Consider the following 27,899-nt stretch of genomic DNA (forward strand, 5'->3'; position numbering starts at 1 on the left):
GGATCTAGACATATGAGGTGTCTATTTGCGTTCACTTTCACTTGATTTGCCTTGCGTACTCTTTAGATTATTTCTACGCTTTCAAATCGACGAACCAAAGTGATGGAGGTTCAGAATGAGCTTCTCTCTTTGGAGAATTCATAGAGCAAATGAGAGTTACAGAAAAGATGCACACGTGTAGACATGCACATGTGTAAGATCATCTTGATACTTGGGTTTCCATTTAATTATGTGGTTGGGACATACCTCGGTCAAATGTAGCCAATATGAAATGCCCCATTCACGCTAAGACAGAAGGAAATACCAACATAAACAAAATGTCCACCCTAGAAACTGCTAGGTGGGCAAGTGCTCGGGACCCTGTCGGTTTTAAGAAAGGTAACCTACACACTATTTAACAAGGTCTCAATCCTTAGGTAAGGAGACGAACATTTTTTGGTTAATCCTTGAGCAGCACTCGCTCGAGATTCTAATATGATCCTCGACTAACTTAGCCATCGGAGGTGGTTGCTTGGCATCCAAGCTGGCCCGCGTCTAACTTCTTTTGCAAGTCTTATCTTTGTCATAGATGGGAACTCAATCGGGAGTCAATTCACTTATGTGGGGACTAGGGTTAGATCTAAGAAACAAGCGCTGTCTCTGGGAACGATAACAAGTCATGACAAGACAAATGAACAATACTGGACGAACTACCCGACAAAATACTATAACTGGGGACCAAAACCCAGACGATCAAAACCTTTGGAAAGAGGGAGGCAAACATTCAAACTAGGAGGGCGATTGGGATGAAACTCGAGTTGCCCAAAACCCTCTCGGGGAAGGTACATCGGCAGGACCCTAGGGACCTATTACCGCTGTAGATCTGGACGAGATTTAGAAAGGAATGCTCGAGCTGCAGGGAGTGTTACGGGGACTGGTTCACCAGGTAGGAATTCAACAGGGACCTCCACGCAACACTCAAGTGGGAAGATTACAGCAAGCTACCTGAACGGCAAGGGGTACTTGGCCACCAAGCGTAAACCAGGCCAACGACCGATGGGAGGTGCGGCTCAGGACCCAAACAGAGAAAAGGCCCCGGGACGGTACTAGGGTCAGTGCCTTCAATCGACTCTCGAGACCTAGACTGTGAAACCCAGCCCTAACCTCGACCCGGAAACCCTGTTATTTGTAGGTCCGACAACCCGAAGTAAAGCAAGAAGTCAGCTATGGGCCATCCCAGTGGAAGACTTGGTGACTGGCTTTGAATCCATGAATGTTGATGACAGTGTTCCATTTATGGAAACTGTATCCTGATGAAGATCGGATTTGTTGATGAACTTGGAGTGCTCTCTATCATGGTTCGAAGGCATTTCTACCTATTAGGTAAGTCACTTGGTGTGTGTGCAAAACCCCTTGATGTTTGGAATTGATCTGAGCCTTCATTTCCCTGTTTTGGTCTTGCAGTTCTGATTGGTCGACTCATTGGTCGACCAATGGGTTCTGTTTTTGCTAATTAGGTCTTGCTTGCTCTATTTAAGTTCAATCTCGAGTCTACTTCATATTTGCTGCCTCTAAACTCTTTGGAACGTACTAGAGACCTTTGCAAGACATCTCCCTTGCGTCCTTGGTGTTTATCTTGACGGATCTTCGTCAAAACTCGTGTTCTTACACAAAAAGGTATGTCTACACTCTCTTCTTCTACATCATCTTTGTTTTCTTTCCTTTTTGGGTTGAGACTGTCACATCCTCCCAGCCGATACCCTAACTGGCATACCCGAGAGTGTGATCCACAGCCCTAAAGATCAAGTTTAGGAACGATCATATCCATTTCGCACAATAACATAATCAAAAGCAAGAACAAATCATAATGTTTAAGTAATTTATAATAAAAGTCAAGAAAGGATCTCAAAAGGATCACTATAGATTATTAGAGTGCGGAATAACAAGATACCAAATCAAAAGACAACTGTAGAGTATAGCGGAAATATACCCTACAAACACATGCAGAAGGTAGATCGAAATCTAAGTAAAGTTCTAAGCTAATACAAGTAAAGTAAAAGATAAGTCTAGAAGAAACAAAAGAAATCTAATCCACATCTTCAGTCAGCTCTTCTTGCTCTTCAGTCTTATCTTCTTCACCTTGCGCCTCCTCGTACGGATCGTCAAAGAAATCCGAACCTGTAGAGAAGTCTAACAACAAATTGTACAAAAAAAGGAATGAGTTTCGAAAGAAACTCAGTAAGGCAAGTTAATTCATAACAACATAAATAACATGGAAGCAAACCATAACAAGATGCAATGCAATATGAAACAAGTAATGTATGTATGCATCTAAACTCTATGTATGTTGGTCTCTATGGCAGACATGCTTTAAGTCATAGCACCGTACTTCTTTGGGAAGGTCCGCTCACACCCTCAACCATATAAGATATCTTGGGTTCCCTCAACCATTTAAGGTATCTCGGGCAGCCGGTTGGTAATGGGTCCTGCATCCCTCAGGACAAACCATGGCAAGGGGTTAAGTCAACACACTCTCTCACAACCATTTGGCATAAGTACCGGCACATGTCAGGGAAAAGCCTAGCCCAATGCAAGTCATCTACTCAGTTACATCAACTTAGATCCAGATACTTCCATTCCTCGCCCCGGGCGATCCTTTCTGGTTTCCTTTCCACTAGAGTCACGGATATTACTCACCGGACTCATCAACCCTATTGGTTATCCACATATGGTAAACGGGAAGCTCTCATGTCCCCTCACAGATCATTTCACCGGTCTTGAGCGCCCATGAGCCCAAGTCTAGCCATATGCAACCCTCCAATAAATGGCCCCCACAATGTGATTCCCGTCCTCTCACGGATCATTTCACTGGTCTTGAGCGCCTGTGAATCCCCATTGCTACCACGGGTCGTTTAGTCTCAATACCCTTCCAAATCGGGTCTGATATAACAGGGGTGTATCCTAGCCAAACACTACTAGACATCCCTAGGTATAACAACCATTCATCCGGGAAAGTGTCGATGGGCAGCCCCGGAAACATCCCATACTATTTCCGATAATGTCCAAGGACAGAAGTGTCAAAAGGACACCTCCCAATCCCAAACCAAACTTAATCAAACACATTCTCAGATCAGTCATGACATACACAACCAGTAGTTCATCATATAAAAGAGACTGTAAAAGCAACATCAGATTAAGCAGTAATAGGTATTTCATATAACATAAATAATGAAAAAGATGATATAAACAAGTGCTACTGTTCCCACAGTAGGAGATCAGAATTAAAATACAATAACAGTAGGTAATCTCATAGTTTCATAAAGTAGAAACCAGAGAACAAGTAATCTATGCAGTTAAGGAATTAACTGTCCTTACCTTGATTATCGCCGAAGATAATCCAAAGATCAAAGAGAGAGGCTCCAAACTTAGCAAATAAACCCCTAACAATCATAGATATAACATTAGGAAAGATGCCTAAAAGATTGAAGAGCAAACGAATCAAACTGAGCAAAAATTGAAGCTACTGTTTTCATTGGTCGATTGATTGGTCTACTGACCCAGTCGACCAATCAGTCGACCAATCGAGTCAGTATGGGACAGTGAAAACTGTTTTGGCCATAACTTCTTCGTTTGAAGTCGGATTGATCCGAAATTCGAAGGGGAACTTCCTAGGATGTATTAGAATCATATGGGAAGATAAAATCATCAAGTCATGGTCAAAATATGGGTTCTTGATTTGACCCAAGAAACTGGGGTTTCAACCTTATGGTTCCCATAATAAGGTTATGATCACGGAATGAGAGGGAATGATTGTTATCAAGATAATAGCAAGAAATCATAGGAAATCTAGTTTAGGTTAATAGAAACATTGCCCATGAGGTTTCCCTCACATGGGAGGTTACAAAAGGTTTCCAGAAAGATCATACAAGGGTTAGGGTTAAGGTTTCAAGAATCTATTGGCTAGGGTTAAGATCATGATGATGATCATAGATCTCAAAGAATAGAATTAGATCATGGAATAGATGGTTGCAAAGATGCATCATCTTTTTCCTGATCTCAATCAAAAACAAGAACGAAGAAAGAATAATTGGAAATCCTAATTAGGTTAAACATGGATCATGAAGAAAATATAGTGTGATCAAGGATAAAGAATTAGAGAATGATAGGTTACAATTCTAGTAAGGAAAACACATTAATTGGATGTTAACAAGATCAAACAAAGGGTTCTTGGTTTGATCCAAGAGGTTAGGGTTTCACCCTTTTTTTGGCTCCCATGAAAAGGTTGAGAGCACCGGATGAAGGGAAGTAAATTGTTAGTCAAAAATAACAAGAAGAATCATTCAATGATAAAGTTTAGGTTCACATAACTTTTACCCAAGAGGTTACCCTCACATGGGAGGTTACCAAAGGTTCTCTGGATGACCACACAAGGTTAGGGTTTCAAAGGTTAGGGTTTCAAGATTAGGGTTTCAAGAATTCAACTGGCTGGGGTTGAGATCATGATGATGATCATAGATCTCAAGGAACAAGATGAGATCATGGAGTGGATGGTTGCAAGAGTGCATCATCTTCTTCCTGATCTCAGCCAAGAACAGATTAAAGAAAGAAAATCAGAGATGGAGAAGAAAGAAAAGAGAGTAGACATACCTTTGATGCGAGAGGAAGAAGATTACTTCAAGTCTTGTGAGAGATCACCAAGGAATGCAAGGGAATTGATTAGATTAGGTGGCGTTTGGTTCTGCGTTTCCCTGGAATTAGATTCCAGGGAATCATGAAATTTGAGAAAAAATTGTGTTTGGTTGAAAGTTGTGTCGGAACCTAGCTTCAGCTAGGATCCACTTTTAACACACAAATTTAGGATCACTTGGAAACCACCTCCTGAGGTGGTTTCCAAATAGACTCACCTTTTGGAACCCACGTATAAATAGGGGTTGGAAACCATCGTGAATCATTTTCTCGTTCTCGTTCGCGAAGTTTGTTCCGTCGCAGCTAGGTTCCTCTCTTCCATCGCAACTACTGAACTCGCTCTCGCAGCTACTGAACTCGCTCATCTCTTCCATCTGGTTCGCGTTCCTCTCTTGCTTGCAGTTCCGTGAAGGTTTTTCATCCGTTTGGTTCTGCGTAATTTGTTCTTACCGAAGCCAAATCGGTGTCACGGCACCTGGTTGAGACCCTGGACTGAGAAGTTCGCAGCATAATGGATTCAGTGATGGTGGTCTCCGATGGAGAAGAAGAAATTGAGACTCTGGTCAAGATAGGTTCCTATGGAGACCCAGTTCGACTCGTTCAGGACTCGTCAGAGGAGATCTTTGTGTTGTGGGCGATTCAGCAACCAACCCTATCTAAGCAAAATGCCTTTGTATGCCAATCTTCTCTTAAACTTGAATTGGAGGCTTGTGGGCATCATTGGTGGCTTGTGGGCATCGTCTCACTATTTCTCAGTCGCCTTCGTCCATGGTATGCTTTGAAATCGAACACTTTAGTCCTTTTTTTTTCCAATATTTTTGCTACCTTGGCTCTACTACTTTCTTGTGATGTAACCCTGACAGCTTTCTGAGTTTAGGAACCTGAAAATGATTACTATTGAAGGAGGTTATATACCCGTGAACCATTGTAAAAACCCAATAATACCAGATGGATTCATTGGGCCAAATTCAGATAATTAGCTTAACTCTGATGAAGATGATAATAGTCTTTTAATGGGTAGTTCTGTGCGTCTCTAGTGTTGCTGTTGTTGGTGGTATTTTTTGGGATATTTTACCTGTATGTGATTGATGTAATAAAGTCTTCATTGAATCTATTTACAAAATTTGAAATTTCTTAAGTTTCTCTTCTTTTTAGTGGTTATGAACTTGTAGAGCACACCAGGGGTAACTGGAGCAGTGATGTGGGACAGTGGCATTGTTGTAGGGAAGTTCTTGGAGCAAGCTGTGGACTCAGGGAAGCTTGTTCTTCAAGGCAAGAAGGTTATTGAATTGGGTGCCGGCTGTGGACTAGTAGGGTATTATAATCTAATTTCTTCAACTTTTAATGTCTAATAATAATGAGCAATCTGTATCAGAGTATTCCTCTGTTCAAGAAGGATATTAGTTTTCTAATTTCTCTTTCTATCTCGCTTAACCGATGTCTTCTTGTCTAGTTTTAAAGACTAATGGTTCTTCTCTGCAACTGTGAAGGAGCTCATATGGGGCGATGATCTTGACTCAGATTTAACTGATCCTCTTCCTGATTATGGTAATCCTTGTCCTACTTATATTGCAAACTGTATATATTAATTATTCTAGTATCAAATTTTCACAAAGGGTAGTGATTTTGATATCAAATGTTGGATGGTTACAATAACATATTCTGTTTGCTCTTGGTGGCTGCAATAGGACTGGGATTTCATGTAATGCTTTTTGACATTATAACTATTGAAATCCTGAAGAGTTATGATTATTTGAAAACTCTAATGGGAAAATAGGAAATTTCAATATCAAGTCTTGTAGGTTTTTCTGTTTTCTGATATTTCTTATTTTTAATGCAATAATTTTTTGAACATTCATTTCGCCCTAAAAAATACCATTATCATTCTTTTATTCAAAAGGAAATTTTGTTTCATAGTAGAGTTCTACAAAGATTTAAAACATGAATTAGGGATGCTCAAAGCCAGAGGAATTAATTGGAATTAGCTAGGTTCTCACTATAGGAACCTACAAATTGTTACATCCTACTTCAAAGTTTTCCTGTCACTATGGTTCACAACTGCAGTGCGGTGCCTTATCTGGTAATTGAAAAGATTGTAATAAAATGAGACTTCCAAATCAGGTTAGTTCCTGGATTGGTTGATCCCCTTGCTGGACCAAGAAAGAAGAAAAAAAGGGCTGGGGGTGATCTCGCCACTATGATGTTTGTTGCATTGGGAGTACGGTGAGCATCTTCATTATTGCTCAACTTCAAAACCATTGAGATTGTTAAACTTGACTATGCAGTTAGGAAGAGAAAATTTTCAAAGTTTAGGAAAGCTTATTTGAAAGTTCAAATGATTTGTGATTCTTGCTTTCTGCTCCAGGTTTAAATTGAAAGTGATTGCTGTTGGAGTATAATTCTGTTAGTATTTCTATGTTTCAGTACTCGGATCTGATGTCATCTACAGTGAAGGGGCAGTAACAGATCTGTTGGCAACACTAAAGAAATTATGTGGAACTCAGACAACAATCATATTGGCTGGTGAACTACGAAATGGTCTGTTAGAATCTTTCTCTGTTTTTTTAGGCTTGAGAGCATTTTTATTCTTTCCCCCCCCCCCCCAACAGGTGGGGATTTTTTTCTTCATCTAAATGAATTTTCTCTGGCAGATGTTGTTCTTCAATATTTTTTGGATGCTGCAATGGAGGAGTTTATTGTTGGGCGAGTGGATCAGAAACAGTGGCATCCAGATTATCACAGCAGTAGAGTGGCAGTGCTTGTCTTGGAGAGGAAAGAGCAAGATGAGGGATGGGAATTAGGTACTCCTTGAGTTCTACTTTGGATGGATGGTGGTGCATGGAGTAAGATGACAAGTAACTAACTCCTCTTCTTCCCTTACACATTAAGAGAGACTGGTGTTCCACTGGTTTGTCTACAAGGGAGCTTTGTTTCCTCTCTCTCTCTTGCTGACATTTCTGGTGGTTGATGGAGAGGTGTATCATTCCTCAACTTCACAACCATAACCCTTCAAAGGTCCCTTCATACTCCATAGATCGTCTGAGAATCAATCAGTTCATGATCAACACAGAAATGACCCTTTCTGCTGCATTTGTAGTCAGGCTTACAGCAACAAACCCAAACAAGAAAATAGGAATTTACTATGAAGATGGAAGCAACATTAGTGCTTGGTACACAAACACTAAGTTATGTGAAGGGTCTTTACCACAATTCTATCAGGGTCACCAGAACACAACTGTTCTTGATGTTCAATTAACAGGTCAGATTCCCAATGGAAATGTTGTTCTTCAAGCATTATCTCAACAACAACAGACAGGAAATATTCCATTGATTCTTAATGCTAAAGTACCAGTGAGTTTGAAGCTTGGAAGACTGAAACTTATAAAGGTGAAGCCCAATGTCAGGTGCAATTTGATGGTGGATAGCTTGAGTCAAAATAATTTGATTAGCATTAAAACTAGTGACTGTAAATTGAAGCTTAAGCTTTAGATTATTTCTCCTTTTTTGGGATGAAATAAGCTTAAGATATATTCTTTTCTCTTATTGTTAATTTTTAGTTTATTATTATTGTTATTTTTTTCATCTTATGTTGTCACTTTGTGGCCTTTCATATTAGAGGGACTCATATTTTCCCAATGTAGGAATTAAGTATCTTTCTACTTCATTTGTATCTTTTTAGTGAATAATATATACAAATGCTTTCAGATCCAAACCCATCTTGCAATTGAGTGACCTCTGTGTTGTGCCAGGCCTAAGAAAAAAATTTAAAGTCAATTTTGGACTCACACAAGAACAATTTTTCTATGCTGCATTATATGAGATCCATATCCCACAAGGACAATAAATATCTACCACACTTGCAAGAAACTCCAACAGTGCCCTCTGTTTCACCCTTCTGGTGGTTAAATTTTCATATACCAAGAATTCAGTGGGAAGGGATGATAAGTACTAAATGTATTGATGAACAATTCAATGTAAATGACCTCACCATTCACAACTTTTTATTTGACTGGTGGTAATTGAGGCTTTCCAGTTTATTGTAGTTTTCGTTCAGACTGAGATAACTTTTTAAATACTAATTGCATTCAATGGAGTCAACCATGCTCAGATACAAATGGAGATAAGAGAGAGGGATTTTATAAATGTGGCTCAATAATTTCATGGTTGATGTATTGAATTTTGACAAATTATTGTTATGGTATTTGGTTAATCAAATAAAATAACAAACAGATTTACTTTCAGAATCAGGGTAACCAAATGCTAATTCAGACAGATTCACTTTCAGAATCAGGTAACCAAATGCTAATTCTGACAGATTCAATTTCAGAATCAGGGTAACCAAATGCTAATTCTGACAGATTCACTTTCAGAATCAGGGTAACCAAACATGATTTTTTTTAGGAATTTGACTCTACAGAACCTACTTCCACAGACTCATGATTCCCTAGAAACATGATTCTGAACCCGATTCAACAGAATTGCGGAACCAAACGCCACCTTAGGGTTCTAACTCATTCCAGAGGCTTAGGAGGCATAGGAGGCGGAGTATTCCCGAGATTAGACTTAAATAGAAGAGACAGGACCAAATTGGTAAATTCAGACACCATTGGTCGATTGATTGGTCTGTTGGTCCAATCGACCAATGAATCGACCAATCAGGACAGCAAGGTTCAAACAGGGATTCGGAGGGCTATACAGGGTCAAATTGAGTGAGGTTTTCTTCTACGATTCAATCAAGAAGTCTAGTTTCTAGAAATACTTTCAGATCAAGAATTAAAGTTCATTAGGTCCACCAACTAAGCTCATCTTCTTGATGCGCAAGCATGATTCGACAGACATAGTTCAGCAACTTCGGACAGGGATTTGAAAGGTTATATGGGGTCAAATTGAGTGGGGTTTTCTCCTGGAAGTCCATTAAGAAGTCTAGTTTTGGGAAATATATTCGAATTGAGCACAGGAGTTCATTAGGTATTTCAACTAATTCACCTCTCTTCGGTGCGCAGATTCAGAACAAAGCTGATGGCTCTCATGGAAAGGCTAGGGGTAATCAAGATTCACCCTAGGAAAAGAGAAACAAAGAATGCACAATCTGAAAAGGTGTTGGGAAGTTTCCAACAGATAAAAGAACATTAGGGTCTCAGATATGGTTACCTCTCATAAGAGTTGGTTACATCCCATGAGAGTTACCCATAATAAACTCTCAAAAAAAACAACCCAAGATAGATAAAGGAACATCTCATTAATATTTCAAAATCAAGAATGGAAATAGGAAGTATGTACTAATGAGAGAAAAGAATGTAAATAAATTCAAAGGAAAGAAATCCTAATATCCCATGGGAAGACTAGGGAGAATAAAGATTCACCCTAGGGAATAAAGATAAAGAAATCATAATAAAGAAAGTCTTGGGGAGGATCCAATGAATTAATAGAAAATAGAAAGGTTGCCAATTGGTCCAAGGAAAAACAAGGATCAACTCCTCAATCATGAGGACACAAGGGAAGGTCATGGTAATAGTATAAGACCTTCCCCACAATCATAAAGGTAGGTATAAAATTCAGGGAAAGTATCATCAAGATTGTTGGTGGAATCAAATTCAAGAATCATCGCCATATGGCTTCAAGAACATAGAGTGAATTGGGGAATTCACTCTAGGGCTAAAAGAATTAGAGAAGAGGTCATTACAGCAGTGTAATACCCTTCTCATAATCAGAATATCAGAAGTAGAGAAGAAAGAATGAATTAAAGAAGAAACGAATTGAATACTAACCTTTTAGAAGAGAAACCGATGAAGAAATCTGAACAGATGTTTGAGGGTCTTTCTTGGCTTCGAAGGAGAGGATCTAGGGCTCTTCCCACCTTCTCCAAAGGTTTAGAACAGATTGGGATTGAAAAACATGGAGTTCCCCCTCTTTAAATAGCACACAGAGTCCAAGAATTACTAGGATTTCACCAAACTGACCAAACTGACCCTGTTGATTGATTGGTTGCAAAAGAGGAAGTTCTAAGGTCCTTTCCACGTTCTCTAGAGAGTTAGAAACCTAGTGGGATTGTTTACCACGAAATTAAAAGAAATAAAGCTTTTAAAAACCTTCAAAATAGAAAATTACCAAAATGCCACTGCCTAGACAGCTTGTTCAAAAATAGGGATTTAATGGGCCAAACTTCAATATTTTTGGATGGGCTTCTTTCAACACATCATACTACTTACCTAGTATGGAGAGATGTCTTCAAACCAGGTCCAATTAAGCTTTAGGTCCGTCAACCAAGTTCTTCACCAATGAGTAGTCCAACACCAAATCAATTAAAGTTTCCATAAGGAAACACCATCATCAATATCCATGGGTTTTGGGTCAAACACCATATCTTCTACTGAGATGGCCCACAAAGACATCATCCCTCATTTTGGGACATTGGATCAACCCTAAGAGAAAGGTCTGACATGGCTTCCTAAGATGTTCAAAGATAGTAAAACTGAAATCACGGTCAAACTTCAAAGTTAACATTAAACAAAACTGAAATCACGGTCCAACTTTAAAGTCAACATTTAAACTAACCCTTCTTTACCCAAAATAGATAGGGTGCCCTGGCTAGGTTTGGGCTGGATTTCACATTCTCCCCCCCTTAAAATAATTTCGTCCTCGAAATTGGGAGAGAACTTGGTTTCAAAAAGGCATGGGTACTTTCCTATTATCTTGGCTTCCTTCTCCCAAAGTCCACGGAAAACAAATAACAATAAGTCTTTTATAATAAAACAAGGAGTAAATCTGACATGCTTTGAAATCAAATCGAAAGTATAATCATGGCTTCATGAAGATTTCACAAGGATCATGGTGAAGATTAATATGAAGATCATAAAACTTTAAGAATGAAACGAGATTGTAGAGGAGATGGTTGCAAGGATCAATATGTTACAAGGATGCAACATCTACTTCATAATCTCAATCTCAAAGAATAAATCATAGCAAGAGTAGATCAATACAACACAAGAGAGATTACAAATCTTTGATTGAAGAATAGAAGATGAAAAGCTTGAAGTCTTGAACAATTAGAAGGAATAACAAATCATGAAGATCACACTTGATTTCTCTTCGAAATCATCATGTGGAGAATTCACAAGGTTATAGAGTGTATGGAGATCCACTCTAGAACAGCAGGGATAGAAGGATCAGTCAAGGGAATGATTTAAGATCATCCTCCTATCACAGGGAATGTAAGGCACAAGAAGAAATCCTGGAGAGAATAGATCAGCTTTGGGATAAACTTCTACCAAACGAAACTAGGCAATTCGTACAGCAGGGAATAAATCGAACAATGCATATGGTATATATGTATTTGGTACAACAGCAAGGTTAGGAATAGGTGGGATCTCACAGAGACAGTAGAGAAGATGCTGCATTCGTTGTTGCAAACATCTCTTTACTTATCCCTCATGATTTCCTAAGGATTAATGGCTAAAGCAATGATCTTAATCATGATCATTGCAAGCTTTTGAAGGAATCATGATCTAAATCATGATCTTGTCTTCGTTCATCTTTGATTTAAGTTATGATATTCTTAGATCTATTTTATTGATCATATTAGTAGTCAATTGCTGTGTTTTCTTTACAAGATCTATAACCTATCAATCTCTAGTTATTTTTCCTTTATCATACCATGTTTTCTTCAAGAATCATGACTGATACATCTATGGTAAGTTTTGTTTCCTTATTTAGATTCATGTTCTTCAGTCTTAGATCTATTTTCTTGAAGATCTATGCTTGCCTTTCATGATTTCTTATCACAATCAATGATCCATCATCCTATTGTTCTTGTCCATGATTTTTACTATGAATTCTTCAAGAACCATGATTGATCTAATTACGGTAACTTTCGTTTCCTAATTTGTAACTTGAAAACTTGATTCGATTAGTGTTTTGAAGTCCTCTATATACTAGGATGTTGCCATTGTAGTTTACCCCTTGTTTAGTACCCTTTTGAACCACCAAATTCGGTTCTTTATTCTCAAAATTCTGATTTTTGAAGGCCACTGTCTCGGTTGGTCGACTCATTGATCGACTGAGACAGTAGACCAATCTAATCGACCAATGAGTATAGCAACTACATATTTGGTCTGTTTTGGATGTTTTGATATCTTTCCTAATATGTTGTATACACTTGTTTAGGACCTTCTTCTCAAGTTTTGTCAAGATCTTACATGATTTCTTAAGATTCCTTTGCAAGTTATAAAAGGTAAGGATGGTTACTTCCTTAACTACGTAGATTTCATATCTTAGTTTCTATATTTGAATCTTGTTAGTTTATTTCTTTAATTAGATTCTTACAATGTTATACTACTGTTGTACTATCTTGATATCAGTAGCATTACTTGTTTATATTAAATTGGCTCATGTATTATTTACTTACCAAATGTATACAAGTTGGGTGTTATTATTGATTTCTTTCCATATATGAAGTTACCATATATGTGATGTTATGGATTGATGCTTGTGTATGCTTAAGTATGGTTTGGAAAGGAGAGGTGCCCTTTTGACACTTCTGTCCCAGGACTACTACGGGAATATTATGGGATGTTTCCGGAGATGCCCTTTGGACACCTTCCTAAACTGTTGGATGACATATTTAGGATTGTCTAGTAGTGTTTGGCTAGGATGTCCCGTTATGTCAGACCCTAATCGGAGGGGTATTGAGACCGAACGACCCATGGTAGCAATGGGGATTCATGGGCTCTCAAGACCGGTAACCAATCCGTGAGAGGACAGGAATCACATTGTGGATACTCGAAAGAGGCCATTTATCGATAGAGTTGCATATGGATAGACTTGGGCTCACGGGTGCTCAAGACCGGTACCAACCCGTGAGGGGACGTGAGAGCTTCCCGTTTACCATATGTGGATGACCTATAGGGTTGATGAGTCTGTAGTCAGGGACTATGAGGACTCTAGTGTGAAGGATGCTGGAAAGGATCGCCAGGAGCGAGAAATGGACGTATCTGAATCTGACTTGATGTAACTGAGTAGGAGACTTGCATTTGGCTAGGCTTTGACCCTGACATGGGCCGGTACTTAGACCAATGGTGATGTGAGAGAGTGGTGACCTATACCCCCAGCCATGGAATGTCCCGAGGGATGCCGGACCCACTACCAAAAGGCATTGAGTGATGAGACCTTCCTAAAGAAGTACGGTGCTATGACTTAAAGTATGTCTGCCAATAGAGACCAGCATACATAGAGTTAGAATCATATTGCATCATATGTTTCATATCATATAGCCTTTTACTTTGCTTTGAAATCCTGCCATTTATGTTGTTATGGATTAACTGCCTAACTGAGTTTCTTTGAAACTCATTCCTTTTGTACAATGTTTTGTTAGACTACTCTACAGGTTCTGAGTATCATGACTGCTCGTATGATGAAGCGCAAGGAGAAGAGGCATATCTCCAGGAAGGTGATTGCGGTTACGACAATTACACTGAAGATTCCGCGGGTGGTTATGTTGCGTACGATGCTTAGTCCGACCATAGAGTGGAAGCGCCCTTGTGCCATTTTTGAGATTTATACTTATAGAGATGTTGTCTATAAGATTGAGAACAATTTAGTTACCTATTGTACCTGCTATTGGGATTAGTTTTCATTCCTTTCCTTTTCTTTTAGTACTACATTTCCGCTGGTTGTAGAGTGGGATTTCGCCTCACTTTACGTTATTGATTTGACATTTTGATTGTCTTTCATACTCTGATTATATATGGTTTATTCTTTCCTTATTTGGATCTTTGGTTTATCTTCTGTACATTGATTATTATTGTTCATGATTATGTTATTGTCTATATGGGAGGTTGATTACTCGGTACTTGGTCTTCGAGGCTGTGGATCACACACTCGGGTATGCCAGGTAGGGTACCGGCTAGGTGGATGTGACATAGACAAACCCGAGATCTCCCCCAAAGAAGTCGACCTGGCGAGAATGACCAAGAAGGAGAAAGTCATCCTCAAGGACGTTTGAACATATCCCGATCAAGAATATCAACCTCCCGGTCATGATCGGTCCGAACAAGCACCATGTCTTTAGGGAGGAATCAATCAAGACAAAATCAACTACAAAGGAGGGTAGCAAAGGTTGAGGAGAAGCTGGACGATCGGGATCATGATGAAGACTTCGATGTGGCGGATCGGGAACCCTTCTCGAACGAAATAATTAACATGCCCCTCTCGGTCAACTTCATCGTGCTGACCTTCACCCTATTCGAAGGGAAGACGAACCCAAAGGAACATATTAGTTACTTCAAATCTGTAATGGCTGTCTTGGGTCAGGAGGACGAGCTGCTCTACCACACTTTCCCAGCATCTCTAAAGTGACCGCAATAAATGGTTCAACAGCCTGAAGCCGGGCTACATCAACAACTTTAGAGAACTGGCTAGGAAGTTCATAGCATGGTTCAGGAGTGCGATCAGGAGCAAGAAGACCTCTGATAGCCTGTTCGCCATCATGCAAGGAAGGAATGAGTCCATTTGAGACTACTTGAAGCATTTTGATGAAGTGGCCATCGAAATCGAAGAGCTACACGATCAGGTGGCATACAACGCTTTGTGGAATGGCATCACCCACAAAAGGCTCTTGGAGGTCCTACTATCAGACAAACCAAAGACTTACGGAGCCCTTCTACGTAAGTGCCAGAAACAAGCCAGTGTGTACGAAGTGATAGACGCCTGAGTAAAGGATGATAAGGAAAGCAAGTCGGACGGGGAGAGAGACGGGCAATCCCATGCCCTGGAAAAAGGAACCAAAGGAAGGTGGAGAAGAGACTCGAGATTTGTCCGGGAAGGCAACACCCCTCTCAATGCCAAACCTTCGAAAATCCTCATGCAAATCAGGGATAAGAAATCCCTAAAGTGGCTCGGGAAGATGCACTCTCAGCCGGAAAATCGAGACATGAATAAGTACTATAATTTCCACAAAGACTACGGTCACAACACGGATGACTGTTGCAGCCTCAAGTCAAAAATTGAAAAATTAATACAAGGCAAACTAGGTCAATTAGTGAGAGGATCGAGACGTGAATGGGACAAATCGCTTGACAATCGAAAGAAGCCCCGATCAACTAGCCTGGGAGAAGCTGTGAAGAGGATGGAAAAAGGTAAAGAACGAGAGAAACTCCCATATATGTCAGATTAGGAGGACTGGCCATTGAGTCGATTAGGAAAGCAAAGCAAAAGGCCCAATTCATAGGAGTCATACACATGCCAAGGAAAAGGAGAAACCAATCCTGTCTCGAGCCAATCACCTTCACCGATGAAGACTTAGATGGGACAACCACTCCTCATGATGACGCAATCGTCATAAAAGTGAATCTAGCCAATTGGGAGGTTCATCGGGTCCTAGTCGACCCCGGTTCCTCAGTTGATCTACTATAGTATAAAGCCTTCAAAAGATTGAAGCTGGAAGATGATATGATGACCCTGTGCGCAACCCCTTATACGGTTTCGCAGGGTCTTCAGCCATAGCCGAAGGAACAATCCAGCTCGGGACCTCGCCCAGGGACATGCTTGTTTAGGCAAACTTCAAGGTGGTTCGGGACTTATTGGCATACAACGTGATACTCGAGCGACCAACCCTCAACATGTTGGAAGCAGTGGTCTCGCTTAGACACATGAAGCTCAAATTCTTGATCGAGGCAGGAGTAGGGGAGAATAAATCCAACCAGTCCATGTCCTGAAAATGTTACATAAATTACTTGAAACAAAAACGAAGGTTCGAAAGATCGGGAAGTGCACTCATCGTCGAAATCCGAGACAATTGGGACGAGGAAAACATGCAAAGGGCTGAACTGGTGGAGAAGCTCGAGAGAATCCAACAACACTTGGACCACCTGGAGCACGGGACAATGATTGGGTCGGAACAACCCGAACCCTTCAAGAAAGAGTTGACTAAATTCTTATAGGACAAATTAGACGTCTTCACTTGGTTGGCAGAGACATGCCCAAGATTGATAGGAGGGTAGCTGAACACAATCTATGGATTTAGAAAGATGCAATCCCGGTCATCCAAAAATGATGGAACTTTTCATTGGAAAAACACGAAGCAATCAGAGTAGAAGTGGATAAACTAGAGCGATCGGGTTTCATTGAGCCGATTGAGTGCCCGACTTGGCTAGCTAACGTGGTAATGGTCAAGAAGGCAAATGGAAGTGGAGGATGTGCATCGATTACACAGACCTCAACAAAGCTTGCCTGAAAGACTGCTACTCATGTAATATCCAGCCCTATTCTAACCCTGACCCTAACCCGGATCCACTGTTGTATTTAGGTCCAAAGACCCGAAGCGGTGGTAGAAGAGACTTATGGTGATTGATAATTACGAGTCGGAGACCGAGCCCATGGACATTGATAATGATGCCCCTTGCTTGAGTACATTGTCGGTGTTTAATGAAAGTCTGCGCATCGGAGAAGAATGATTTAGTTGAAGTACCTAATGACCTCCCGTACACAATCTGAAGTATTCCCCGAAACTAGACTTCTTGATTGAATTGTAGAAGAAAACCCCACTCAATTTGACCTTGTATAGCCCTTCAAAACCCTGTGTGAAGTTGCTGAACTAAACCTGACTTTTCTGTTGATATATATTTTGGTCGATCCTCTTTGGTCGATGCCATCGACCAAGGACCATCGACCAAAGTTTCCCAGTCAGCCAAGTTAATGATTCTTTGGTATTCCCTACTCTATTTATATTAGCCTCATGTTTTGAGCCCTATTTCAATCATTTTCACTCCTGAGAACGTGGGGGGAGCTTCACAAAACAACTCCTAGGCATTTGTGAAGGATACTCCACCAAAACTCATTGTTAATCATTGTTTCTTGTCTCCATCTACAACTACAAGGTATGATTCATCATTCCACTCTCTATTCTATCTTTTTCTATTCTTTTCTATCCCTCTTTTGCTGTTGAGACCTTGGAGATGGTGCTGCAACCTTGCAACCATCACTCCAAGTGTCCACTCTTGCTTAACCTATGATCCTCTTAGCTATCTATTGATGCTATGCCCCCATTTCAAGCCTAGCATACACGTTCTTTGATTTTCTTCTTAATATCATGCCATTTTGTACAAAACTGAGTTGTATAGTATGCTATGTACATGTTTATCACTAGCATATGATTCTAATCAAATTTCTATAAGTTCCCTTAGCTAATGCATGCCTTTTCAATGTCAATGCAATCAATTTCAATTCATGCTATGATGCTTGTCTCTTGAACTTGGTAGCTCAATTTGGGGCTTTCTATTTAGACCATTGGATTATGTTAATTCCTTGATTTGTAGTGTCCTCATACTGTTCTTAAGCATTCCTCCAAGTTCCGGATTGATCCGAACCCTGGAAAACCAATTTCGGATCAAAATCCACTATTTTGTCCCGAAGAAGTTTTGGTCGATCCTCTTTGGTCGATGCCATCGACCAAAGACCATCGACCAAAGTTGTTGCTGACAGCAACCTTAGCCAGTTTTGACCCGTTTAACATCCGATCTTCCTGATTTCTTTTCTAATTTATTATTGATGTTTGTTTAGGGTCTTAACATTTCTTTTGGAACATTTCTTGGTAATTCTCAATAACTCAACCTAAGGTAAGGATGGTTATCTCGATAAACATATAGGCCATAAACTTGTGATTCGTGCTCATACTTCAGGAATATAATCTCTTGATTGCTTTTAATTATTATAAGACTATTATACATGAGTTAGGACAGTAGTATTGCGATTCATATACTCTTGTCATATTAATTTATTATTCTTGATTACTTGTGTCTATGATGAATCATTTCAATATTATGATTTAACTTTTATCATGAATATGTATTGAATGCAAGAGAAATGATGAACTTGAATATGTGATTGCTTACGTATAACTTGGGATTGGGGAGTGTCCTATTGACACTTCTGTCCTTGGGCATCAAAGGGAATAGTATGGGATGTTCTCCGAAGGTGCCTATCGACACTTTCCCGAGTTATTGGATGACATACATAGGATTGTCTAGTTGTGTGGCTAGGATTGTCCTTGTCGTGTCAGACCCGATTCGGAAGGGCATTTAGACTGAACAACTCGTGGTAGTGTATGGTTTGATGGGCGCTCAAGACCGGTAACCAACCCGGTAGGGGACATAAACCATGCTACGGATACCCGGCCATTTATTGGTAGGGTTGCAAATAGCTAGACTTGGGCTCACGGGTGCTCAAGACCGGTAACCAATCCGTGAGAGGACGTGAGAGCTTCCCGTTTACTATTTGGCACTCTTCAGTCCACTTTGCTTCCTTACTGCCCTTCAGGTCCTTAAGTGCCTTGAAGAAAGGCAAACATTTTTCTCCAGACTTGGAGATAAATCGATTTAAAGCAGCAACTCTCCCTGTTAAACACTGTACATCCCGAACGGTTTTGGGAGCCTCCATATCAATCAGAGCTTGTATTTTGGCAGGATTAGCCTCAATTCCCCTCTGTGATACCATGAAGCCCAAAAATTTGCCCGAGGAGACTCCAAAGGCACATTTTTTTGGGTTTAGCTTCATTTGATGTTTCCGAAGTACTGAGAAAACCTCAGTCAAATCTGCAATATGATTTGCTTTTGTAAAGCTTTTCACTAGCATGTCATCAACATAAGCTTCAACATTCTTTCCTATCAGCTCTTTGAAAATCTTGTTGACGGCCCTCTGATATGTTGCTCCTGCATTCTTCAGGCCAAAAGGCATGACCTTGTAATAATAGCTTTCACGATCAGTCATGAAAGCCGTATACTTCTCATCCTCCTTATTCATAAGGATCTGATTATACCACTGAGTAGGCATCCATGAAACTTAAAGTTTCATATCCTGCGATCGCATCTATCAAGAGGTCGATCCGAGGCAACGGGTAGCAATCTTTTGGGCAAGCTTTGTTAAGATCTGTGTAGTCTGTACACATCCTCCACTTCCCATTCGCCTTTTTTACCATTACCACGTTGGCCAACCAAGTTGGGCACTCAATTGGTTCTATGAAACCAGAATTCTTAAGTTTTTCAACTTCGCTTCGAACGGCTTCATACTTTTCAATGGAGAAATTTCTTCTTTTACGTATCCTTTGGTTTCGCCTTAGGGTCTATCTAGAGTTTGTGCTCTGCAATGGCCCGATCGATTCCGGGCATGTCCTCAGCGGACCATGCGAATACATCTTTATTCCGTTGAAGAAATAACTTCAACTCATCTTTAAACTCTTCCAGTTGTTCGGACCCGATATAAGTAATCTTTTTCTCATCCTCGGTACACAGCTGGATTTGCTCCAGCTTCTCCATTGGTTCGGGTCTTTGCATCTCTGTCTCTTCCCGATCATCTCGAACTTCTATAGGCAGGGCAGTTACCTTCCTCGGGCCCTCCTTGTCCTTTAAATAGGCAACATAACACTGCCGAGAGATCTTCCGGTCGGAGGAGACTTGACCAATTCCCATATCGATCGGGAATTTTATCTTCAGGTGCTTTGTCGAAACAATAGCACCTATCTTGGATAAAGATGGTCGCCCGAGGATCATATTATAAGCTGGCAGTCCCCGAACCACCAAAAAATTGATTCGGACAGTTGTTTCCTTAGGAAAACTTCCAATGGATAAATCCAACTGGACCGATCCTTCCGCCACTGCAGATGACCCTGCAAAGCCATATAGATGTGTGGATGAAGGTTTCATCAAGTCCTGATCCACCTTCAATTTTTGATACACTTCGTAGGAAATTAGGTCATTCTGAGACCTTGTATCAATCAAAACTCTATGCACTTCCCGTTGTGCAATCTCTACCTTGATGACTATAGCATCATCATGAGGTAAACAAACATCTCTTTCGTCTTCCTCGCTAAAGGTGATAGAATCTTCACCATTCAGCTTCTTCCACTTCTGCGTCTCTCCGGTTCCAACAAATTTGGATTTTGTTTTCAGACTCTGGAGTGATTCGGGCTCTGGTCCCCTGAAGATGTTAAGGATCGATGACCGAGTAGCTTCAATCACCTCCTTGCCTTTCTTAGATTTCGGGGCCTCCCTTGATCGTTCCGAACTAACCGAACGATCCCTTTTCGGAGCAGCCGCACGTGGCTCACGTGGCTCCTCCCTTCTTACGCTAACTTGGCCTGGACAGATGTCCCGAGATATCAATCTCTCAATATCTGCCTTGAGATGACGACGATCATTAGTATAATGACCATAGTCCTTGTGGAATCGGCAATACTTTTCCCGATCCTGCTGCTCTCCGGGTTTCAAAAGAATTTTAGGCGGCCACTTTAAAATATTTTTTCTTTTGAGGATATTCAAAATATCAGCCCGAGGAGCATTCAATGGAGTGTACTCACTTTTACCGGGGAACCTTTGGCGCCAAGGCTGAGATTTTCCAACCCGTTCACGAACATTTTTCTTTGGCTTGCTCGTCGCTCAGAGCCTTCCATTCCTTATTTGAGACTTAATTATCTCCTTGGCGTGCATCTAGAATCTCCATGACTTCAGCCTGCTTCTGGCATCTCTGTACCAACTCAGCATAAGTCGCAGGCATATCCTGTAGTAATAACTCCAGGAGTTTCCAATTAGTGAGTCCCATGAATAGAGCGATTCCGGCTACTTGTTCATCCAAATTTTCTATCTCCATCGTCACTTTGTTGAATCTTTTCAGAAACTCTCTGATTGATTCGTTCTTTCCTTGTTTGACAGTAAACAAGGTTTCTTCCGTTTTCTTGACCTGTGTTCCACTCTGGAATCCCCCTATGAATTGGCGCGCCAATTCGTCAAAGTTTACGATTCTCCTAGAGGGGAGGTTCGAAAACCACTTTTGTGCTGCTCCAGTAAGTGATGAACCAAAAACCCTGCATAAAATTTCATCAGAATTACCTGAAACTGCCATGGTCTGTTGGTAATAGCCGATGTGAGCTGTTGGATCTCCGAAGCCATCGAATCTTGAGAAGGTAGGCAAACGGAAGTTATGGGGAAACCGATATCCCGCAATTGGCTCGGCAAAGGGAGTCTTCCGAATGACTGAGTAAATATCCTCAGTTATTCTTCCCTTAGCCAACTGCCCTAATTTCTCATTGATGTTGGCCAATTCCTGACCAATCTGGGTCGGGTGATCTTCAGCAATATGATCACGACCTCGATTAACATGATCATCCCGTGCTACTTGATCATCACGAACAGCCCGTCCTTCCCGAGCATTCCTCTCGTCACGAACTGCTCGATCATCACGAACGGTTCTTCTGACAGTGGGTGAGTGAGTTCTTGTATCCAACCTTGTGTTTGAATCAGTTGTACTCTCTTGTGGTCTGTTGAACCGATCGTCTCGCCTTGGTTGATCATCGATCCTCCTAAGTCCTCGGTCTCCTTCACGGAAATTCTGATCGATATTCCGGTCTTCAGCCAGTCTCTGGTCACGTGGCAATGCACGTCTCCTTGAATCGCGCCGATCGGGCTCTTGTGGTAAAACCACTCGTGCGAGTGAGCATGCGGAGTGCTTGGCTCACCTCCAAGAGTTGAATCTTTACCTGATCCAATTGATCTTGGATTGTATCAGGAGGAGGATTACGTCCTCCCTGGCCTCCATCTACCTCGATAGGATTTTGGCTTTCCTGGGGAATATCTGGATTATTCACTCCAAGGATCTGAACACCGGAATTGCGTTGTGCAGTGGCTGCTGATCTAGTCACCATGGCTTTTCAAGTTGTTTCCCACAGACGGCGCCAATTGATGCGTCCAAAATCTGCTCAGCCCTTAGATCTCCTCGTGATGTCCTACAAAACGAAAGCGTCAGATGTGGCCCGACCGCTGGGGTCGGGAGTCCACCTCTGAAGGCTAAGTCAATTGATGAACTTAATCACAAACGGCTTTGCTAGAAGCGCGAGCTAAGGAATGAAGAAGCGGGAAAGGTGGTCTAGATAGCAGATCGCTGATAGTTTAGGTCTATCAGTATGTATCTGAACCTGAGTCTCAGATAGTATTCTTTTTCCTCTCCTCACCTTGTATGGTAGTGAGGTTTATATAGAGTGTACCTTCGAATCTCCTTCGTTGGATGCACTTGAGCCTTCTTCGGGTAGTCGTTGGATCTTATCAGTTAGATCCGTTGAGCAATAGACTTCTACTAGTTTGGGCTAGTAGAGGACTCCTGAGATAACCTTTAGGTTATGCGATGATTATCCCTTCGATAATGATTATCCGCAGCCGTCAATTCGAGTCTGCCATCATTAGGGTGATTACCCTAATCCATAAGTAGGATTAGGGCATGCTTGCAGCCGAATAAGCTTTCTTCTTCAGCAAGCCATCTTCCAGATCCGGTTCGCTCGGGAGCTAGTCGGATCTCTCCGTCTCGACTGGGGTCGAGGGTCGGACCAGGTATGAACCCGGTCTGATCATAATCTCTCCATATCAGGTACAATGAAAAGTTGTTACAGTTGACCTATGAAGTACATGAATCACCAGCAATTCCAAATGAACAAAGATATATAATAAGTTAATACAACAAATGGAGGGAAAAAATATTTGTATTTTTACAAAACTTGCTTTGAAAATGATTGATGTTTCTTGTTATATCAACATATTCTTGTAGAGAAAATTGCCTCCCCTGTGTGTAAAAAAAACCAGCTAAAGACACATCGTTAATACTTAATAGTCCAACAGTTTCTTTTAATACGATAATTTTTATAATCAAAATGCCCTTATAGCCTTTTAATTTTTTTTTCTAATTTATGAAAGTCAACTATTACAAAGAAAATAAAATAAAATAATGGTGGTGGTTGAAAACTAGGAAACTGGGAAGATGCCAAGTGGATTTAGTAACTCAATTCAAGCTACAGCTTCTTTAAGCAACTTGTCAATCGAAACTTGTCAGGTATTTACTTTTACCTGGTTTCTTAATTATTCAATCTATCATAACAACTTGTTTTGATGTAGGGAGATGGAAAGGTTCCCCATTATCTTATGATATTGCAAATCATTCTCTTACGATATTGCAAATTCTTGCAAAGGTCAGTTGGCATTAAAGTACACACCTAGAGAAACAGGATGACTAAACCTGCAAAGTTGTTTGATTCCATCCTATGGTATGACCTAAACCCTAATCATGGAAAGTCTGAGAAGGATGCCTTGACCCAATTTCCGCGGAGAACCCAATAGATAGAGATTGTTGACGGAGAGTTATTGAGACTTCCTGTAACAACCCCGTAATTCTAAACCCGGAATCCGTATTGCAGGTCCGATAACTTGAAGGTCAAGTCGGATTAAGTTGTGGAGTGTCCGGATAGAAGTCCATGATTGATACCCTGAACCTATGGATCTGGATTCTCTTGAAGAAGAACCTGCCTTGCTGGGAAGTTGGATCTCTGGTAGAAGGCAAGAGGTGTTTGGAGATGTCCGGAATGAAGGTAAGACCACCCCCATGTGTGGTTTAGGGTTAGGTTGAGGTTGGGAGTCAACCCCTTGAGCAAAGCACCCAAGTGTAGCAATGTACTAGGGGGCGGTTGATAGGACCAATCAACCGCCCCAAGTGACCGCCATGGTCTGCTTGCAGGAAATTGCCCTAATTTGCCCCTTGTCCTCTATAAATAGCAAGCCCTGTGTTTCTAACACATTATTGTATTCGAGATTGCAATTTTGGACGTTTAGGAGATAGAAGACACGTGCTGGAAGGTGAGGAAAGCTTGGTTTGCAATTTGGATCTATTCCCCTCGTCTGTTTGCTGATCTGGTTGAGGTAGGTGAAACCCTTTCACTCCTTTCTCTTCTTTCAACTTTGGGTTGGTGTTGGATCCATTTCCATCATGTTGGGGTGACCTAATTATGATTGGCTAGTTACCCTAATCTATGTATTTGAGAAGATCTTGTCCAAAAATGAATCCCTACATTTGAATAAAGGGTGGATCTAATCAAGGGAGAACATGTGGTGATAGATTTGTGTTAATTTTGGGTTTCTGTTTTGCTCCTTGGTTATAGACTTGTTAAGTTTGGAATTCGGATTGAGATCATCCCAAAATTGGATTGAAATCGGATGATCAAAAGTCAGAATTTTGGAGTTGAAAGCTGTCTGTTTTTGGGGCGGTTGCTCAAGGCAGTCACTTGAGCCAAGCGACAGGCCCTAGCGACCGGCTGGGTCAGAGTAGCAATGCCACTTTTGGCTTTTACTCGATTTGACTCATGTCTCTTATATAATCTTGTAATCCTATGTTTAGGTGTTCTCTAACTTTGCTGAAAGTCTTATAATTGTGATTGGATTGCACTCTAGGAAGCTTTTACTTAATCACAGGTAAGGACACACTATCTTGTTTATATGCAATGACCTGTATATGATGAATCATATGTTTCCTTTATTATTCATTAATCATGTACATTGTTGTAGTTGTTTAATTTACTTTAACACTGTTATACATATTTGTTGTTTGTGTTATATTTATATACTTTGTTACTTCATGATATTGATTGAACGGTCATGTATGATCTTATTTGATGTAATGTAGTTGTGATGGAAAGGGTATCCAATTGGGTATCTTTGCTTGAGATATCAGAGGGCTATGGTATGAGACACATGTTCATTGATGCCTCCAGCACTATCATGACTATTGGATGACATACCTAAAGAGTCTAGAATTGTATGGCTAGGTACCCTACATGCTATTACCCTTTTGGTAGGGGAATTGAAGCCAGATGACCCGTGACGATGGTGACGTGACTTTGTTTCATCCTACAACGGTAACCAGTCTGTGTGGAGACTCAGTGGTCCATTGTTGTTCATGCAATGGTAGGGTTGCATTTGTTAGGGTTGGCCTCATGGATGTCCAAGGAGTGGCCCGAGTGTCGTGAGGAGTCATGAGAGCTTTCTGCCTCAATAATATGTGGATGACCATAGGGTTAGGGAGTGGAGTCCAACAGCGGTAGCCAGTCCGTGAGGGTTCTCATTTCTAAGTTGTGAAGGATACGGAATCGAGTTGGATGGTGCCATAGGGGAAGTATCTGGACTTCATATAGTATGTTACCAATATGACCTTGCATTGGATTAGAAACCTTGACATGCGCTAATACTCATGCCAATGGTCATGGTAAGAGAGTGTTGACTTAATCCCTAGCCATGGATGTCTGATGTGGACTTGACCCCTTTGCCTAGGATCCCAACAGAGATAACCAGTTCGTGAGGGTTCAGAGTGACTAGACCTACCCAGAGGAGGGCTGGTGTTATATCTTAAAGCATGTCAACTATTTAGAACCTTGCATAGTTAGATCTTAGTAGCATTCATACTTTTGCATATCATTCATATCATATATGCATTGTTGATTGTGTTGACATATGAATGAGAAATGTGTTATCCTTACTGATTTCGTCAGAACTCATTCCTTTCCTTGTATGTTATACTAACTGCACAGATGGTTACACATCGTCGGCAATTGAGAGGATTCGTATGATTGAACCATCACCTATGAAGAAAATGTGGCACCGTCAGTGGGAGATGGAGATAGCGTGCACGAAGCCTCCTGCAAATGCTTGGAGTGCGTTTATAGCACCCATTGATGGCCAAAGGAGACAAGTTGCCAAACATTTTGAGGATCGTTTGGAGAAAAACTGGAGAACCCCCTGCTTGCTAAGTTAGAAAACCAGTATTTAGTTTTAGAGAAAGAAACTGGAAATAAAGTCATTTAGTTTATTTTGATTGCTTCTGCTGAACTCCTCGTCATTTTCTTGAACATTGATTCTTTCTTTGATTATTTTTATTGGAGTATTTGGACTCCTGTAATCCTTTTTATAATTATTGAACTTACTCTTGGTTTTGATTTATCAATACTTGCATTTATTATTATTGATGGGTAAGACTGTGGATCGTGTGACGGATCGCACCTACAGGTTGTCGTAACTGAAACCGGCGGGTGGGGTGTGACACTGCCCAGAGGAATATGGTGTTCTGTTTTAATGCGTGTCTACCATTAGAGACTAGCATATATAGAGTTAGAAGTATATTTGCAATATTTGTTTCATATCATATTGCATTATGTTTGTTCTGAACTGTGTAAATTGTTAATTGCATTTAGAAAAAAATTTGAGGGAAACTCAAGTTTTGACCAGTGAATATGGGAAACCTGGGTGGGAAACTGGAATATTTCGACAAAACTTAAGACTTTTTCGTGCAAGTTTCGACAGATTTTAGGAAGTATTATAGGGTTGGACTCTGCATTTAAGTTAATTAGAGTATAAAGAACACAATAACTGTATTTTTCTAAAAAAATCAATGTAGATATGTCACTCAATGTACAGTTGTCTGAGAAGTACACTACAAATTTAAGTACCTAACATTCAATATATAATTTTTAACTTCAAAACATCAAATACAAAGTAACTAACAACAAAAGAAAAGTACAACTTAGTGCCAAGAGTGAATCCATCCTGTGAGCTAAGTAGTACTATGATTGTAATATCCTCTCGTCCAACCAATGAACATAGACATCCCATGACATTTTATTCTTATGGTTGTCAAAGTAATCGACAACTGTAACTTTATAAGTCTGGTCATCAAAATGCCTAAGATAACCAATCTGAGGGAATACACAATTTGAATAGGGAAGTCCTGATGGAGGGGGTATTTGTCGTGGTATTTGAGGAAACATGAAAGAAATAAAAAAAATTGAAAATTTGAGAAAGCTACAAAACTTGTAGGAAAAAGTTCCAAGTTTCTACGAAATTTCCCAAGTTTCTACGAAATTTCCCAAGTTTTTACGATATTTCCCATGTTTTCCATGAAATTTGGGATTTTTTTCTTCTCATGAACTAGCTGGTCTAACTGGGTTAAATCAGGTTTCGAGGTTTCGACGAAATTTCGATTGTTTCGATTGAAACTTGGGATTTTTTCAGTTCCCTAGTTTTTCGTTTCGAGGTTCCCAAAATGAAAAATTTCGGTGGAAATTTCACAAGTTTCGATGGAATTTTGTTCTATGCTGTCCCTTCACAAATAATGACTTCAGACTATCATTACCAATACCCTACCCAACCTCCATTTTCGTGATTTCTCACGGTTCATAAAGTGGACTAGCTTTAAAATTCATGAACTTTTTTAAGAATTTACTGGATACAAATAAGAGGGAAGAGATTCACGGTTCCGTATATGCCGAGGTACATACACATATTCATGTACGCCCCATTTCAAGGTCACAAGAGAGGAATGAATTCTGTAAACAGATTCATACCAAGGTTCTACAGGATGGTAACAACCTGTGAGAGAGAGAGACA

At 40.5% G+C, this 27,899-nt stretch overlaps 1 protein-coding gene and 1 pseudogene across 3 annotated transcripts; both read left to right on the top strand.

The window, feature by feature from the left end:
- Positions 1 to 4,708: 4,708 nt before the first annotated feature.
- On the top strand, positions 4,709 to 7,730 carry LOC149024184 (uncharacterized). Of its 3 annotated transcripts, none has more exons than XM_089144502.1 (5): positions 4,709 to 5,436; positions 5,821 to 5,975; positions 6,156 to 6,213; positions 7,090 to 7,203; positions 7,317 to 7,730. In XM_089144502.1, the coding sequence occupies exons 2-5, from the start codon at positions 5,865 to 5,867 to the stop codon at positions 7,475 to 7,477; spliced, it is 444 nt and encodes a 147-aa protein (XP_089000628.1). In that variant the 5' UTR covers positions 4,709 to 5,436; positions 5,821 to 5,864; the 3' UTR covers positions 7,478 to 7,730. The 3 variants fall into 3 exon arrangements, with proteins under 3 accessions (XP_089000628.1, XP_089000627.1, XP_089000629.1); XM_089144501.1 differs by having other exon boundaries at positions 5,890 to 5,975; XM_089144503.1 differs by having other exon boundaries at positions 5,895 to 5,975.
- LOC149024185 (NDR1/HIN1-like protein 6 pseudogene) lies at positions 7,632 to 8,232 on the top strand (annotated as a pseudogene).
- The last annotated feature ends 19,667 nt before the right edge of the window (positions 8,233 to 27,899 follow it).

The sequence above is a fragment of the Hakea prostrata genome, chromosome 2 (assembly GCF_041222555.1).
Source record: "Hakea prostrata isolate BN-2017 chromosome 2, UWA_Hpros_2, whole genome shotgun sequence".
NCBI classification, from domain to species: Eukaryota; Viridiplantae; Streptophyta; class Magnoliopsida; order Proteales; family Proteaceae; genus Hakea; species Hakea prostrata.

What these genes read in the sequence shown, in the direction of transcription:
- LOC149024184 (XM_089144501.1), top strand. Translation starts at nt 5,244, where the DNA reads ATGGAGACCCAGTTCGACTCGTTCAGGACTCGTCAGAGGAGATCTTTG. An exon ending in CTCAGTCGCCTTCGTCCATG is followed by an intron (nt 5,437 to 5,889) that starts GTATGCTTTGAA and finishes GCATTGTTGTAG; the next exon opens with GGAAGTTCTTGGAGCAAGCT. An exon ending in TGGGTGCCGGCTGTGGACTA is followed by an intron (nt 5,976 to 6,155) that starts GTAGGGTATTAT and finishes GCAACTGTGAAG; the next exon opens with GAGCTCATATGGGGCGATGA.